Below are 18,859 nucleotides of genomic sequence, written 5' to 3'. Positions count from 1 at the left end.
CTCAAATACCGAAGAATCCTCAGGGCAGCCTGCCAATGCACCTGTTTGGGTTCAGTCATGAACCCTTTCAAAAGACCCATAGCAAAACAAAGATCAACACGAGTGTTGAGAAGCCAAATCAAGGATCCAATCAACTGACGGTGTCGTGATGTTATGAGGACATAGTGTGAAAAAGTATGAAATGCATCATCATCCGACTTCTTTATTGATCTAAAGAGTCACTGTGATTTGATCCATTAGTACTAGTGTGAGTTGCATGGATTATTCGAAAATACTAGATTTTTGGATAATTTTAGCATATTTTTGATATTATTTATTGTAAAAATCTTAAAAAGTTAGAAAAAGCTTCTAGATTAGGATGGCATGTAAAAAGCTAGTTGCTTTTTCAGCCAGCTAGGGGATTTTCACAAAAAAGACAGATTGACGAAATAGCGCGCATCGCGATCGCTGTAAACAGGCTGAAAACTACAGATTGAACGGAAAGAAGAAGAAGGAGTGATCTGGGAGATCCGTGATCAGGTGTCCTGAGGTTTTACCCCCCTTTCAGAGCCATCAGATTTGGGTTCCGGGCAGCAGAGAAAGAGCTGATTTTTCTGATCCACGTTTTTGGTCTACGAAGGAGCTCTAGGAGAACTAATGCCTGGAGATTACTTCTGAGTAGTGCGAAGATTTCAGGTTCTTTCAATACATATTGATTCAATTCATTGTGATTTTTTTTTGTCGTGTTTACCACTCGGGTATTCTCTATTTTCTCTTCCATCTCCTATCTCTACTTCCTTCTACTTCTGATCCCCGATGGATTTGACATTTCGACAAAAACCCCTCCAACAATGGTAGCGGGAAGCATCCATCATGGGAGAATCTGAGTGTGAAGTGGCCTTCCAGTTCGGATCCATAGGAGTAGTAATGGGCCGATAAGTTTTCATCTCAAAAGTCGCCAAGAGCTCCTGAATGTACCTCTGCTGAGAGATGAAAATCCCCCTTTGAGACTGATAAATCTCGTGACCCAAGAAGAAATGAAAAAGCCCAAAATCCGTCATCTCGAATGCCTGATGTAAAGCCATCTTGGTCCTCAAACCTTCTGTGCATGATCCCGTGTCAGAATCAAATCATCAACATACAACACAAACAACACATGACCAATCTCGGAAGTGTGCACATAAAGCTGTGGATCAGCCTAGGAGCGCCGATATCCCAACTTCAACTGAAGAAACGAGTTAATCTTCTCGTTCCATGCATGCGGAGCCTACTTGAGGCCATACAAGGCCTTCTTTAACCTGGAAACTTTCCCATCCAAGGATCCAAAGCAAGGAGGTTGCTCAACATAGATCTCCTTCTGCAAATCACCATTCAGAAAGGCCGACTTCACATCCAACTGATAGACAGGCCACCTCCTATGGCCAGCCAAGGCAAGAACAGCTCGAATAGTCGCCATACGAGCAGTGGGGCCAAAAGTATCATGGAAATCAATGCCTGGATGCTGAGCAAAACCTTTAGCAACAAGGCGAGCCTTGTGCTTGTCCAAAGAACCATCGCTAAGGTACTTGGCCGTGAAGACCCACTTGACACCAATCACCTTCTTGTGAAAGGGACGAGGCACAAGAGACCAAGTGTCATTCCTCTCAATAGCCTCCAACTCGGCTTCCACGACCTTCCGCCAATGATCAGACTACAAAGCCTCCTTCACGGAAGTGGGCTCACAATCCTGCATAACACGGGTCAGCAAACAATATTTGGAGCAAACAAGCTCCGAAGAATGTGCCTGGTTCCTCCGTGACCTCCACGGTCCATCCTGCGGTTTCCACTCCTCAGGGATCCCCTCGATCCCTGAATCTCAGAGTGTGTCACGGGCCCAATGGGGAGGAGGACAAACCTCTCCTCGTCGATCTCTATCCGTTGAAGACTCGAGTACATCCACCAGCGGAAGCTCCTCAGGGGTGGCCGGTGGAAGAGAAAACTCTGAATCAGAAGAATAATCTCCATCAAGAGGCTCTGGCTTCAAAGGAACTATCTCGGGAGCCCAACTCTCCCCTGGATCTCCAAGGACGGGATGCTCCTCACCCCCTCTGTGGCCGGAATTTCCACGAACCGCACATCTCGGCTAGTGTAGACATCCCGCTTGACGGGATCAAACAGATGATAACCTTAGGACTAGGAGCTATAGCCAATAAAAACCTGTCGTCGGGAAGCCGCCTCGAACTTATCACGTGCGTCTTCGGAATGTGCACGTAAGCGTCACACCCAAAGATTTTGAAATAAGAGACATCAAGATTAGTCCCGATGTAAGCCTCAAAAGGTGTCATCGTGTCAATGGCCGAAGTGGAAGATCGATTGAGGATGTGAACTGCGGTAGCCACTGCCTCGGCCCACAGAAATTGAGGTGTCTGTCGGTGCTTCATCATGGTGGGTGCCATCTCGATCACTTCGGTTCTTTTGCTCCAAAATGCCATTCTCTTGGGAGTGTTGGCGTTAGCAAACTCCTGGTGAATGCCCCTATCTACACAAAAACGAGCAAACTCATTAAACATAAATTCACCTCCCTTGTCTGAACGCAAGGTCTTCAGTTGCCGGCTAGAACGGTTCTCCTCAAAGAGAAGCCAATCCTTGAAGTGAGAAAAAGCCTCCGACTTCAAAGTCAAGAAATAGGCCCAAGTCATCCTGCTGTAGTCATCTAAGATCAACATGAAGTACAAGCTCCCCTTCAGGGACTCGGTCCTCATCGGGCCACAACGATCCGTAGATACAAGCTCCATGGGTAAAGCAGACCGCCTAGAAGCTTTGTTGGGAATCGCATCCGATGCAGTTTCCCACAAATGTAGGAGACACATGGTTGATGGCTCACCACTATGTCCGGCGATCCTCGAACAAAGGACCCTCGCGACGCCTTCTAAAGGTACTTGTAGTTCCAGTGGCCAAACCGAGCATGCCATAGCTCGGACTGTGTCTGATGAGAAGTAAGAAGAAGAGAGGTAAGAGCTAGGGAAGACTTCAACTTGTAGATGCTATCCTCCTCATACCCTGCAAAGAGAACCTTCCTCGATCCATGATCAAGGACGCGAAAAGTATCACTGTCAAACTTCACCAAGAGACCAAGAGCACAAATATTATGGACCGAAAGAAAATGATACCCCAAGCCTTGCACATGCAACACCTCGGAAGTGTAGGTACCACCACATCCATCTGGAATAAGCTGCATCTCACCCTGCGCAGCAATAGACATAGAAGAGCTATCTCCGATGAGAATCTGCCCATGCAAAGGTCGCAAATGGGCAACACCATTGGAAGGAGTCATGTGCCGTGAGGCACCACTGTCCACAATTCACTCTCGAGCCTGGGGAGCTATCATTGCAGCATTAGAAGTCTTCGATGTAGAGTTCTCAATGACTGCTAAGTGTAGAAAAGCAATTGATGAGGGTGCAGCCACTGCTCGAGATTCCTTTGTGTCCTTCTTCTTGGTATTCTTCTTGTCTTTGCCAGGGCAATCCTTCTTCCAGTGACCGATCTTACCACAAATATGGCAGGTCGATTCCTTCTCCTTGTCCTTCTTGGATTTGTTGTCCTCCTTATTCTTCTTTTGGTCCTTCCCCTTCTTCTGAGAGGCTTGACCAACCAAAGTCTCTGATTTGAAAGCATTCTGTTCCTTCAATTGTTCCTCTTGGTCCAAGACCATAGGAGCAAACTCTTCCCACCAAAGAGTTGACTCCGGCCCTGATGCAATAAGGGCAGAATAAAAGGTACTGAATCGTGGCAGCAACTGGGACAGTAAAGTGATCGCCATGTCTTCGGAGGAAATAGGCTTCCCCGCATTTTGAACCTGCATTTGAAGTTGCCGAAGCTTGTTGATGTGTTCCCAAAGCAAAGAAGACTTATTCACGAACAAAGTCCGCATCTACACCTCCAAAGAAACCCTCTTCATCAGGGTCATCCGATTGTACATCTGGTTGAGCTCCAGCCATATCTCTCGAGCCACCGTCAAGCGCTCGATGTGAGCTATCACGACTGTAGTGCAAGACAGAAACAGAAAAGATCGAATCTTGGCATTCAGTTTGTCCCAATGAGACTGGGCCTTGGTCAACTTCGCACGATCATTGGAAGAGAGTTTGGACTCATCCTCACTGAGGGCCTGTGAATCTCCTCCATCACCAGTTCCGCCAAATCATAAGACTCCAAAATGGCCAACATCATCACTTACCAAATGTGGTGTCACCATCAAGCTTTTGATCCGATGGAAGAGTTGGTAGGAGGCACCTTCCTGTTCATTATCGCCTGGAACTCCAAATCAGTCTCTGTAGACATGTTAACCTGCAATACCTGCACAAACGCAAAATCAGCCCCCTCTGACTGTGTAAACGCAGTCTTCTAGGGCTGGTTCCTCCACTGCCCAAACCTTCTTCACCCCTTCCTCCCCTTTGAACAGCAATAACCTGCAGCAAATTCACCGATTAGACTCCTTTCCTGCACGCCCACGCTCGCTTCAGCCTTGATCCAATGCGCAGCCCTCCCGCTCGCCCTCGAATCTTGGAAACGCAACCTTGTATCGTGCTAAAATCTCCTCTTCAGATAGGTTCAGCTCTTAGTCAGTTCATCTTCACCGCTCTGATACCATGTCAGAGTGCAGCGATGCGGAAGCGTAGGACAAAGACTGAGAGAGAGTGAACATAGAGAGAAGAGAGAGAGAAAAGGAGACAGTGTAAATGCAGAAAATCTGCAGTGTAGTATGCTGTATAAGAGTGCAGAAATATACACGGGGGCAGAGGAAATATCTGCGTATGTCTCTGACTTGATGACCTCGATCTCTGTTAGCCCGAGCACAGTCTGTCTCAGCCAACAGATCTCAAGACCAGAATCTGAAGTGAATAGATGCTGAAGTGTGCCACAAACCGGCTATAAATAGCCAGAAAAATAGGAAATAACTGCACCAGGTCGGCTACATTAAATCCAGCCAACTGCAGTAAAATTGACCGACTGCAGGTGCTGACATGGCGCCTGCTGACATGGCATCCTACTGACGTGGCATTGCAATACTTTGCTGTCCAATGACTGTCCAAGAAATGACTGTCTAACATAATGATGATGACAGACGATGGAGGATGAGCTGGATTGCAAAAACACAGGTTCCAGCAACCTCTATGACGAACAAGTGATGCCAGGTGATGGAGGAGGAGCCGAGCTGCAAAGATGCAAGTCCCAGCAGCCCCTGTGATAGACGAGTGATGAAATCACTAACGCTCGGTGATGGAGATTACTGCCGGAGGCTAGGATGCTGACACCAAGCTAGAGATGATGATGCCAAGCAAGGAGAAGACCTTCAAACTGAAAAACACAGGTGAAGGTGGAGGATGAAAGAGAAGGGTGCTGACACCAAGCAGAGGATGGTGACGCTAGGTGGAAGATGCTCCAAACGCAAGGCCTAATGATAAAACATGGCAATTGGAGTAGAAGGGGAAGGGAGAAGCCAGCCACCCGAGCCATGAACTACAATGTCCTCCTGAAGGGGTGTGAGGGCAGTGGAGGGGTTGGTGAGAGAAAGGAAGTGGTGGTGGTGACAAAAGGTGGTGAAGAATGACTAAAGAGAGTGGTGAAGAATGAATGAAGTGATTGCATGTTTATAGGCATATGCTGTCTAGGATGGCATATCACTATGTGGGTGCCCCACTGAAAAAAATGGCCAAAATGTGGACACTAGCCCTTGTTTGGGCTATCAGTGCAAAACCCTAAATGAAGTGTGTAAACTAAAGAAGTGGTTTCTCAACACTGTGAGGGCTAAGGTAGCATGGGATATCATTATTCCTCCTAGATCTACAGGTGGTTTGGGGAACCATTGACATAGTTAGTCGAAGTAGAGTGCTCATGGTGAAGCTTATTGTGAGGGGCTTTATTCTAGCCTCTAGGCGAGTCGTGGAAGAAACTACTACTGCGGAGATTAGAGGTCATTGTTTCTCCCAATGAAGGACCATGGCAATCTAGTGAGTTCATGTGTGTGAAGTAATATATATACGAGAGATACACGGAAGAGCGTAAAGGGCCTTTACAACCAACAACCTCCCACTTAAAGGTCCAAAGCGAACCTTTAACCAAATCCCACAAGTCTAATGCAATGCTCATGTTGAGCCTTTGCAAGACTTTTAGTGAGAACGTCTGTAGGGTTCTCCTGTGATTTGATCTTAGTCAGGGTGACTAGACCATCATCCAGAACATGTATGATAAAATGATACCGAATATCAATATGTTTGGTGCGTGCATGAAACATGGCATTCTTAGCCAGGCATATAGCGCTTTGGCTGTCACATCCAAGTATAGGTGTTTTGGTGGGCAGCCCAAAATCCGTGACCAAACGACCAAGCCAAACTGCTTCTTTTGAAGCTTGAGTGGCTGAAATATATTCAGCCTCAGTGGTAGAGGGTGCTACAATTTTTGGCAATCTAGAGCACCAAGAAACCACCCCACCAGACAAGGTAAAGATGTACTCGCTAGTAGACTTGCAAGTATCCAAGTCACCTACCATGTTTGCATCACAATACCCTTGCACATCTAACGTACCCTTGCCATAGCAAATACATTTTCTTTGTGTACCCTTAAGGTACCGTAAGATACATTTCATTGCTTCCCAATGTGCTTTGCCAGGATTTGACATGGACCTGCTTACAACTCCCACTACATAAGCAATGTCAGGTCTAGTGGTAACCATAGCATACATGAGTGAACCACAAGTTGAAGCATAAGGAACACCCTTCATAGTATTGGCTGCCTTATTATCTTTTGGGCAATCTGCTTTGTTAAGCTTAAGATAAGGTGGAAAAGATACACCAAGAGGCTTAGTATCAGCCATAGAAAAACGATTAAGTACTTTGCTGATGTACTTTTCTTGTGAGAGAAATAAGAGCTATTGCTCTCTATCTCATGTTACACGCATGCCCAAAATATGTTCAGCTGCACCCAAATCCTTCATGGAAAAGGCTGAATTCAGTTGTCTTTTCAATGCATTAATCTGACTTTTATGCTTACCAACAATAAGCATATCATCCACATAAAGCACAAGTATAATAAGGCTTCCATCATCAGCCTTCTTAATATACAAGCAGTGATCTACACTACTCCTTTTAAATCCATCTGAGAGCATGAAAGCATCAAACTTTTTATACCATTGTCTAGGAGCTTGTTTCAAACCAAACAAGCTTCTCTTAAGCTTACATACCAAATGCTCCTTTCCTTGTATAACAAAGCCTTCGAGTTGCTTCATGTACAGCTCTTCTTCCAGATCACCATGTAGAAATGCAGTTCTAATATCCATCTAATGAAGTTCAAGATCCATAGATGCCATAACACTCGAAGAGTGGTCATTTTGACAACAGGAGAAAACACTTCCTGAAAATCCATGCCCTCCTTTTGTGTATAGCCCTTAGCCACAAGTCTGGCTTTGTAATTGGGTTTGCCATCCACACATTTGATTTTATAGACTCATTTTTTAGGAATAGCTTTCCTATCCTTGGCCAATGTAACCAAATCTGAAGTATCATTGTGATGCAGTGGCTTCATTTCTTCCTGCATAGCTAGCTCCCACTTTTTTTTTAAATTCACATAATAATGCCTCTTTATACGTAAGAGGTTCACCTTCATCTGTGAGCAAAATGCAGTCCAAAGAAGGATCAAATCTTTGTATAGGTCTTCTGACACGTGTGGACCTTCTTACCCAATGATCTGTGGTATCAGGTAATGGATCCACATCCAAGGGAATGTCAATGGCCTCTTTGTTTGGCTGCTGAATTGCATGTTCAGGTTGCTGTAATACAATTTCAAGCTGCTGTAATTCATTTTCAGCATGCTGATTTTGGTGCTCAAGCTGATGTTCAGCATCCCCTTGCTACCCATTTTCATCTGGCTCAATAATGATATGTTGATTGTCATAATCAACATCATAAGGAACTGAATTTTCAGTGGCTGATGGTGCTCAAGTAAATGATCATGCTGAAATTTAACTTTCTTTTTGTCTGAGTCATTAGATGTGACATTTTTCAGCAGCTTTGACTTACTAAATACCACATCCCGACTGCGCAGCACCTTTTTCATGCTTGGAACCCAAACTCTATAGCCCATTTCACCTTCATCTCCATAACCCATTTTATGCCCTGTGCGACCACATTGATAACAAGTTACATCTTGCTTTTTTTCCTTGCTTTTGCTGCAATTTTTGTTTTTATTTGTAGCATTAGATCTTTTTTCAGTTCTTCCTCTTACATTGTAGGCTAATCCACTGTTTTCCCCACTTGCCTTGTGTCTAATCTCTTCATTTAAAATAGAACCACGCACACCATCAAATGTCAAGTTGGGGTTATTGCTCAATGAAACAACCAATGCTTCCCATGAATTGGGCAAGGTCATGAGCAAGAAGATAGCCCTCAATTTAGGATCAAAAGCTAGCAAACCTATATCCTGTAAAACTGACTCAAAATACCAGTGAAAGCATTCAAATGCTCTGAGACAGGCTTAGACTCCTCAAGCTTCAAGTTGACCAACTTCCGCATGAGATGTACTTGATTGACAGGAGTTATATTCTCATAAGTAGCCTTGAGTTTCTCCCAAACTACATAGGCAGTATCAAGCCCCTTTATATCAACCAAGATATCATCTGTGACGGCCATTTTAATGTAAGTAATGGCCTTTTTATTCATTTTAGCCCAATCCTCATCTGACAAAGCAACAGGTTTATGTTCTGCTAAAGCATCATCACAATCCTTTAGAAAAAGTATACTCTGCATACGATCTTTCCAAAGATCAAAACCGTTGCCATCGAATTTACGAATCTCAAAGAGATTCTTTGTGTCAGATGTATATGCACTGCTAGCCATCTTCAACAATACACAACTGCAATAAGGGGCTGAATGCTTTCAGCCAATAGCAAGGTTGCTGAATTGTAACAGCAAGTACACACTCTTGTACTTCCAAGGTGTCCAAGAAGCAGATGTTTAGCTGCAATTTCAGTCTCAAGTACTGATTACATCATATTCATGAATCTAATCAGATACATTTGCATTAAAGACATCTCCCACTTCAGTAATACATCACAATAATACTCAAATGCAATGACCCAAATGCTGTATTTACCACTGTTTCACTACATAGTGAGTATTCAGTAATACATATACCAAGAGAAGCTGCCTTTTTTCAACATTTGAAGCATCCAAAGCTCAAAAAATACTCCCACTCAGCAGCGAATCTATTGCAAATTTCCATATCCAATCTCAAATCGACTCAAAATACATCAGCAATATGAAAAGCCCCAAAATTTTTGCAGTGAATCTGCTCCAATTGCATCAATACATCTTCCCGAGCATCAATTACGGGTAAATGTTGCAGAAATTTCATGAATTCTGCAAAAGCCCCAATTTTCGGGGTCCAAGAGTGTATGAATTTCCAAGAAATTGGCTCAACCAAGCGAAAATTTCACTTGAATCGGAAAATCCCCAAAATTTCCAAGACTCGTGCACTCATTGTTTGCAATTTATGGTTCAAAAATCATAAATCATGTGTTTGACTCCAAATCCAAGAAAAGTCCCAAATTTTAAGGAGCAAATTTGCACAGGTTCGTGTTCTGTGCTTGCTCGCATGAACACTTGGAAGTGGGGAAAAATGAACTGAAATTTTCTGAACTAAAAAAAGAAAAGGGACCGTTGACCTGCCCGTTTGACGGACATTAGTCCGTGCAGCCCTTGTGTCGTTAGTCCGTGCAGTGTGCAGCCCTCGTGTCGCGTGACCCCAGTCAGCCCATCACACCCGATTGCCACCTGCCCCTGTCGAGCCTGTCAGCCCGTCGCGCCTACACGTCTGATGCCTGGCTGCTCATTAGTCCCACTGGACCCTTGTAACAGGTCACCAGCTGGTCTTATCGTGCCATCCGTCTGGCCAGTCGGTGCTGGTGTCACTAGTTGCCTGTGCGACCTGTGTTGGTCACTTCTGCTCAGCTCTTCACTTCAGCTTGACCTGATACACTTGTCGAAAGCTGTCTGTTGGTTGGATTTTGTGTCGCGACCTGTGAGCGAATGCTGTAACTAACAGCTCTAATACCAGTTTGATGAGTGAAAATGGAAGTAGAGAGAGAGGGCAGGCACATTAGTCGAGAGTGGGCAAGCACATTAGTCAAGGTGCTCAATTGTACTACTCTGAACAGTACTGAACAGTGGGAAAGTGTGAGAGTGAGTCGACAGATAGGTGTGTACTAGTGTGGTACACACAAAGAATGAAAGAATGTATTTATACTTAATATATACACGGGAGATACACGGAAGAGCGTAAAGGGCCTTTACACCCAACACCTAGCATCCATCAGAATTTCCAGCACATTTAAGCTAGAAGTCTTGGGAACGGTTTCGAGGTCAAATTTGTTGGATCTCTTATACGAGCTTAGAGATTGTTGAATAGAAGATGAGGCAGCTACTTCTCTTCAATCAGCTAATCAAGATAGAGAGAGGCCACACCATCGAAGAGAGGACCCACTTATCCTAGGGGAGGTTCTCTTCATAGGTAGCTTCTTTAGTGTGGGACTGCTTTGCCTTTCTTGAGCTACCGACTAAGGTGCACAGAGGCAATGGATGGTCGGAGGCATTGGGCATATAAGAGGATGTCTCTTTAGAGACATAAGTGGAACCCTAGGGAGTAGGTATTGAGACATCCATTTGGAGAAACACGTATGGATGTTTTGATTTGTGGATACACCACTAGATTGGGGAGAAGGATCAAAGTGTTACTGGCAACAACTCAACATTGGACTACACAAGGTATATCGTTGTCTTTTCTTGTTGACTTCTGGAAGAGGTTAGATAGAACTTCTAGGATTATTATGTTCAAGAGGTCTCAAGGAGATTTGACAAGTGAAGGGAGTGAGTCTTTCGCTCGTATTGACTATTTGTATGTGGACAAGGGATGTCGTCATCAATGGAGGGATACAAGATACATTCTTAGGCACTACTTGAGGTTGACTTTTGAAGTTCATCCCTAAGGATGAAATCGTCCAAGAGAGGATCGAGAGCTTCTATCTGGTGTAGAAGTTCCTAAGAATAAACAACCTTGCCATAGTCATCTTTGAGAAATTCTAGGAGATCCTACATCAGTAAATCTTCCCACCATAATGATAAAGGAATATACTAGAAAATTTAGTCCAAGGATCAGCCGATAATCTTCAGAGGGACAAACCAAACATCAAGGAAACCCATCATGATTCTAGGATAGTCTATAACATCATGGCCAAAGCCATTATTTTTAGAGTCCAGTCTCATTGACCAAGCTTTACTAACACCTCTCAAATTGGTTTATCCAGGTGGGAGTATCTCTAAGAATATCTTTGCATTTTCCAAGTGGATGGATTTGGGATGTGCTATAGTGCGGGATCTCTTGGTGCACCTAATTGCCTTTGAGAAGGTATACAATATATGGACTAGACTCTCTTCGGGGCAACTCTATAGGGATGGGTTTCATAGAAAGTTACTTGTATCCTCACAACTCCCTTGTATTTCTTTGGGTCTTTATAGAATATTCTTCTTTCAAGGAAAATGTTGCTTCATCTACTCCTAGTGATTTAAGTGACCAACCATTATTATATGTTTTTTTTTCACTTTATTATTTCTCCATAGCAAAAAATGCTGAGCCAAGCTATAGTTATATAGGACAAAATCATTTATGTTGTATTTTGCATGCTTTCTCTTGCACAAAACCAAACAAGACATGAAGGGGTCGATTACTACATTGTTGAAAAGACTTGAGATACATGCATAATGGAAGGGAAATAGGCACAAGATATGGAGACTCAATCCATCTTCTTGTTCTTCATTCTTCATTCTCTTTTTTTTCCATTCTCCACACTCTACACACTGAGTATCTCTCAAAGTGGATAGATACTCTCTTGACTTTAAGGTCATTGTACAAACAGTCTCCCTTTATTTGATGCATACATAGGAGCTAAGACATCTTTTTCAACACTCCCCCTAAAGCTCAAAATGAGCTTGCAAACATAGTACTCCAAGTGCACTTCTAAAATGAGGAAAGACTATCCACTTGGTACACAACTTAAAGTTTACACTCTTCAAAATCAAGCCTAGTGGTAGGTTTGTACAATCGGTTTTTGTGTGAGTCTGATTTTGTTGCCTATATTGCTTCTTTTGTTATATAGGTACTGACTATAAGTTACCATAGAGACCTAGATTGGTGATAGGACTAATAACATTACTCAAATAGTGGGTGCCATCTTAATGCACATTGTCTTTGATGCACGTCAAGGTTTTAAACCATCTCTAGACACTCAAAGGTATACCACTCTGCATCCTGGTACATCGTTAGTGGGAATGCCACCCTTTAACATTGTGCCTTACACACACTTGTAAGTGCATTATTCTCTATCTTCGGGTCCTATTGTGTGGGAAATCCCCCTCTTGCACATTGTACTGCCCTCCTTGGTTGCTCAAATGTATGAATACCCATCTTATGCTGATGATTCATCTCCTTCTTTGAAGGAAACAACAAGGAGTGATTCCGTTGCATTCTATGCTCACTCACTTAAGATTTTGTTTAAAATACAATCCACAACATCTCAATATGAAATATCTAGTATGCAAGTTTCTTTTTGAATCCTTTCATGCTAGGTTTTTACTGTCTAAATTATTGTGTTTCACTGTGTTCGTACATTTTGTGTTTTCTCTATGCAAACCCTAGCATTCTCCACAATGATGAGATGATCAACCCAGATGACCAAAACAACCATACCATCCTTAGAATGCCTGACAGAAAGAGCAATCAACCATAATCTACTAAAATCCTATGCTACATAGAAATTTAGTAATCCTATCACACCAGGCTCTAGGTACTTGCTTCAATCCATACAATGACTTCTTTAGTTCACATACATAATGTGGATACTTTGGATGCACATTACCCTTCTAGCTACTCCATGTACACCTCTTTCAATGTACCATTTAAGACTGCATTCTTAACATCCATCTGATATAGATTTCAATCATAAATCAAAGCCAAGGCAATCACTGATCTAATTGTATTCATCTTTGCAATTGGACTAAATGTTTCCTCATGATCCAATCTATAGGTCTAAGCATGTCCTTTTGCAATGAGCCTTGCTTTATATCTTTCAAGTGAGCTAGTCAACTTGCATTTGATTTTATATACCCACTTGTAGCCAATGGTTTCTTTTCCATAAGAAAACTCAACCAAATTCCAAGTCTTATTCTTGCTCAAAGCTTTCATTTCTTCATCCATTGCCTCTCTTCAATCTTTGCTTTCAACTGATTTATCAAAGCATATTGGCTCTTAAGTGTTGCATATGAGTCATGGCTTTAGTAACTTCAACAATAATGTGATTTTTTCTCTTTGCCACACCATTCTTGTTGTATTGTATATTGACATATAATTTGCCTTTTGATCCCATGATCTCTCAAGTAGTCAAAAAACTCAGTAGACACAGATTCACCCCCATTAATTAATCTTAGGCATTACTCCTCACTTTACATTTCTTGCTTCGTATCTCACTTTGTATTTTTTGCTTCGTATCAAACCTAAGTATCCAGCATCAATCATAGCCATTCGGGCATCAAATAAGCATATCCAAGGAGCATGAAGCATCAAGACAATGGATGCCCTGTTTTACATAGCATGTAGACTGTTCTTCACAGTCCAAAACTGAAGATATGGTGGTCAATCTCAATGCCAAGTGTCAACAATCGATGCCGGGGTTCATTGCCACTAATCAGGGGTGTAACCAAGGAGGAACCCATCTCTGATTAGCTGTAGGATTCCTCTTTGGGAGCTCGGGCTCAGCTTCAACACCTGTTACCAAATCCCAATATCCTTTTCCTATTAGGAAGTTCTCCTTGCGGAACTTCTATATGGCATAGTTATTGCTGTCAAGCTTTTTCCTCACTATCTGGGTTATGTTGTCGGTTCTGTTTGCATTTGCCATATTGCAAACACTTCTTGACTACCTGCAAACCAAGACTTCTTAACTGATCAGTTTCAGCCTTCCAATGCAATGACAGTTTTCAACATCAACCCCTGCTCAGATCAGTGATATTTCAGTCCAAATACCTATCACATACATCCCTGACAAGTGACAAACCACCTAGGTATTGTAACTTGTTTACTTGAACTGCATTCACTGCATATTCAGCATGCATGCACGCTAATTGAGAGTAAACAGACAAGCAGTTTGTGAGCAGAAATTTTTAGTGACCTGCAATCCTTTTCCAGTCAAAAACGGAGTATATATGCCTCAAAACACCCCTACAGCAATTCAGACAGTTACCTCTGCATATGGGAGTCCATACATGTCAATCTGGGCATAGAGTAATTCATGTACAGCAAGTACAAGAGTCAAATGACCTTCCTTCAGGTTGCAGCCAGCTCAAACACAGTAAAAAAAATGTGTCTCTCAGCCCAAAAACTCCTCAAAGTGTCATATACATATGCCACCACAATTGGAAATCAATACATGATCATTTCATCATCCAAAGAGGTCCTGTCTTCAAGAGCTAGTGTCAAACAATGCATTTACTGTTCATAAACGGCCAAGGCCATGTCAATACATTTGTTTTCAGCTCCAAACATTAGCATTCAATCCCCTTCTTCATAATGTGTCATGTGGTTCGTAGTTCCTGAATCTAATTCTCATCTCTAGGTGGATGAGTCATATTGCCAAGTACATGCTTCATAGCAAATAAATATCCTCTAGCTGATCAACCTCTAGAGACATAACCTAGACCTCCATAACTACCCAAATAATGATCATATTGAGTCCTTCCATGACCTTTAGACATAGCATTCTACTTATGATAGAATCCCTTATCATAATGACTAAATTGTCCACAAGAATGACATGCACCATCTCTATGAGGACTAGATCATCCTCTGCCTCTACAGAAGGCTCCCCCTTGTCTCCAGGCATAAAATGTCTGCATCCAAAAGAGCTATGACCTTGAGTAAAGGTATCTCCACAACCATAAGAAGATCCTCTACCCCTCAAAGAATTACCATATCCTCTTTAATGATAAAACGCAATGTCAACGCTAGTACTTTTGCCATTGTTGAATACATTAAGACTAAGTTTTATTCCTTCTGTAAGCAATAGAGCAATCAAATCCTCAAAATTAGACATAGAGCCACCTCTCATAAAATATAAGTATCCAAGGACTTATATACAAAGGTGAAGTCCATTTTTCTTGCATCCATACAAGTGCCACACATCTCCTCAATTATCTCCAATGCATCCTTAGATATACTTGCATTTTTAATGTACAAAATCAAAGTCTCCGAAATACATATGGAGATCCGATGCAGTATCTTCATGTTTTTCCTTGTCCAATGCTTATAGGCCTTCTTCTCTTTCTCCATTGGCTCCTTAGGAAGCTCAAGACATGCGTCCTAACCTATAATGAGATACCAAAGACCTCTTCCCATAAAAAAATTATTTATGCGATAGGACCAAACACTATAGTTGTTCTTTGTCAACCAATTGTCCCCAATGATTTGTATTATTTGTGTAATTTCAGACATTACGACTACAATAACTTCAAAAACTAGTAATATACAATGTGCCAAATCACTGCTCAAGAAGCATACATCAATCATCATCCGCTTAGGTTCAAGGCCAAAAACCAGCAAATAGGACCAAGAAATACATGTAGACTGAAATCCAATGAAGTGTCACAATGTGTCCAATTGCAGCGAAAAATATCAATACAGCATGCCCACATGATGTACATCTATTGTCCAACAAGAAACACTACATATGGAGCTCAAACGGTGCCGTAACACCCAAAAAGCATCAAAATACAAGTCTAAAAATCACAATTTTTCCTACTGTGTTTTTGCAATATCTTGTGCTGAAAAGGCAGCCCAAGTGCTCATAAAACCCAAAAAGCATCAAAATACGAGTCAAAAAATCACAATTTTCCCTATTGTGTTTATACAAAATTTTGTACTGAAAATGAAGCCCACGCAAAGCTCAACACAATAATTTTTCTGAAATTTTCTCACAATCCTCTGGCTTTCAAAATGGCATCCAAAAATTGCATAGCAACTGCCTTTTCTCCTCTTCAAAACAACTAGTTCTCTTTTCCTACGATGTGAATGCTCAGATTTGAGAACCCGTTCAGTTTTAACCAATTCACGCCCTACAACTGTGAACATAATCTTCAAAATTTCAGGTTCACTAAAATCTAGTGTGAACACAAGTCTCAAAGTATCTAGTTTAGTTGTCTAGTGTGAATGTACCTTTGTAACCAAAGGCTTTGGATTAAGCTTGTAAAAGCTTAATAATCCAAAGATAATGCACGCAGCCATTTTGAGCTCACGAGGCCTTCAAGATGTACTTGATGGCACCATTCTAGTCAAGCATGTCCTTATGTATCACTCAATTGGAACAAGAGCTTCAAGCTCTACTATTAGCTACACAAACAATCTTCAATCTCTCCTCTATCTCTGACCTCTCTTCCGGATCTCTGATAAGTAAACCCCATACTTTTTCAAACAAGCAAGCCCTATCCTTATCTTGCAAGCCGCCCCCTACTTCTTTCAACAAGCACATCCTGTGTTTATCTTGCAAGCTGCCCCTATGCTTTTGGGTTCAAGAAAGCCCCTTGGTTAAGCAAGCCCTGAGCTTAAGCAAACCCCCTTGCTTCCAGCATCCATACATAACCTGATTCGAAACCAAAACTGCTTAAAACCTTGCTGTCACACATGATTTTCAATCTTCAATGGCTCCCCGAATGCATCCAAAGTGGACAATAGAACTCTCCGAAACCAACTAAAAATTCTTGAGATAGATGCGCAACGGAAGGGAAATAGGCACAAGATATGGAGGCTTAATCCATCTTCTTCTTCATTCTTTATTCTCTTTTTCTTCCATTCTCTACACTCAATACCCCAAATATCTCTCAAAGTGGATAGATACTCTTTTGACTTTAAGGTCACTTTACACAGTCTCCCTTTATTTGATGCATACATAGGATATGAACATAAGCTAAGGTATATTTCTTCAACAACTCTTTATCCAAAAGAACTTGTGTGATCATATCTCTATGAAAATGGTAAGAGTCATGGGTAAAGGAGGCCATTACCATAATCTTCATCTAAAAGAACCTCAATAAACTCTCAATCATATAAATATGGTGTGAATCGTTATTTAAGTACCTGCCTCACAAGTTTATGTTTCAAAATGAAGTAATGCTTATCGTGGTGCATGACTTTGTGCAGGCCCTTCCTTTACTACAAAACAACACGAGACTTATGAATGAACTAGTTGATCCAGTTTTACAGCATGACATACCATTAAAAGATCTATTTAAGATGTCATATTTGGCATGGCTTTGTTTGCAATTTGATCCTGAATCTAGACCATCAATGACCTTTGTGGTGCAAGTTCTTGCTACCTTAATTCCAAGATCTAGAAAAAGGATGAATGGGTCTGAACATGTTGCTGACTCAAAAGAACAGGTACACCACCTTCCTTAATGGAAGTCTTCTGGTATTAAGTAATCCAACAGTTAAATCGATCTGTAAATCACCACTTGCCTCCTATATGGTTTGTTACTTAGTCAGGTATGAAAAAATATTTGTGGGTTTCCTGCAGGGGCGTGCTAGTACCTATACTGATTCCAGAGTCCCAAGTTTGATGACAATCACAATTATGAAGTCATTGTATTTGTATAACTAATAGGTGCAAGCAGCAGTGAGATTATTCCTTATATGGTGGTATGGTTGTTGACTGATAGAATGCTTGGCCCCACAACTTGCAGATGCTTTCTTGGATACAAGGCTACAGCTTTAGCCGTGATATTGACTTGAACTCAAGGATTTTTTCGGCTGTGCCTGATCAGTGCAAGCTAAATAAGCAGGTGCCTTTTTCAGACTCTGAGGTGGAAGCAGCCAAACATTCTTTTTGTCTGTTAGCTGCAGAAAATCAGGAAAAAGTTTTTCCTGTGACTGAAGCTGGAATTACCAAGATTCTGTCAGAAGATGAAGCTTACCCTGTGAAACCTTACCTTGAGTCCTGGCAGAAGAATGGACTTTTGGTATGTTTTAAACTTTCCTATATTGATAGTATTTCAGAAGTCTCTTCATTTTCCTGAACTTGTTCTGACAGTCATTTAAGATATTTTTTAGAAGTATAGAGAGAAAATAGGTTCTAAGAAAATGGTATTTTTGAAACCTAAGAGCCACTAGTAATGCCTTAACTTCAGGTTTCAAGGCAGAAATGTCTGTGTGAATTTCATGGTCTAATTTTTTATTTGTTAGGTTTTGGAAACTGCCTAGATGTCTCAGGCCAGCTCTATACTCATGCTTGAGATCATTACTACAATTCTCCTCTGTGAATTTATTAGATGTTGACACTTAGGCTTCATTTGCATGGATGTCATAGGTAACACTTGTTAACCTAATTCATAAAATATCATTCCAACTTGAAAATAAGTGTCAAGTTAATCAATGACTCTGATTTTTTATGCATGAACCTCCTAAAACCTTGAGGGTGGTTGTAAGCAAGCAAGATAATAATAAGTATGATAGTTTTTGGCCACATATCCCACCCTTGGGAGTATCTCGCCTGTAGAGGCATGTATCCTCCAACATCTCACACCCTACCTTCACTACCTTGGGCTCATCATGAAGATCAAATTGATTGTAACTCTATCAGCCACCTGCTCTAGAAGAAATTACTTCCAGGTACTTGCACTTTGCTCTGGCTTCTTTCATGTCCTCTACGTATGCCAAAGCCATATTCACCATTGGAAGAAACAAAACCTAACACAAGTCAAATGTCGGACAATAGGAAAGATAAAATTTGTTGAAGCCCTTGAACAAAACAAAT

General features: G+C 41.7%; 1 protein-coding gene across 1 annotated transcript in view; it reads left to right on the top strand.

Moving 5' to 3' along the window:
• Positions 1–18,306, top strand: part of LOC148036245 (uncharacterized) — a 35,632-nt gene extending 17,326 nt beyond the window's left edge. The window contains exons 10-12 of the mRNA XM_087678902.1: positions 17,248–17,492; positions 17,786–18,065; positions 18,289–18,306. Of these exons, the coding sequence (XP_087535028.1) occupies positions 17,248–17,492; positions 17,786–18,065; positions 18,289–18,306 (543 nt within the window). The remainder of the gene's footprint in view (positions 1–17,247; positions 17,493–17,785; positions 18,066–18,288) is intronic.
• The last annotated feature ends 553 nt before the right edge of the window (positions 18,307–18,859 follow it).

Source organism: Lygodium microphyllum, chromosome 5 (assembly GCF_053477565.2).
Source record: "Lygodium microphyllum isolate KBCC chromosome 5, Lygodium_microphyllum_v1.1.10, whole genome shotgun sequence".
NCBI classification, from domain to species: Eukaryota; Viridiplantae; Streptophyta; class Polypodiopsida; order Schizaeales; family Lygodiaceae; genus Lygodium; species Lygodium microphyllum.
This window is presented reverse-complemented; position numbering and strand designations above follow the sequence as displayed.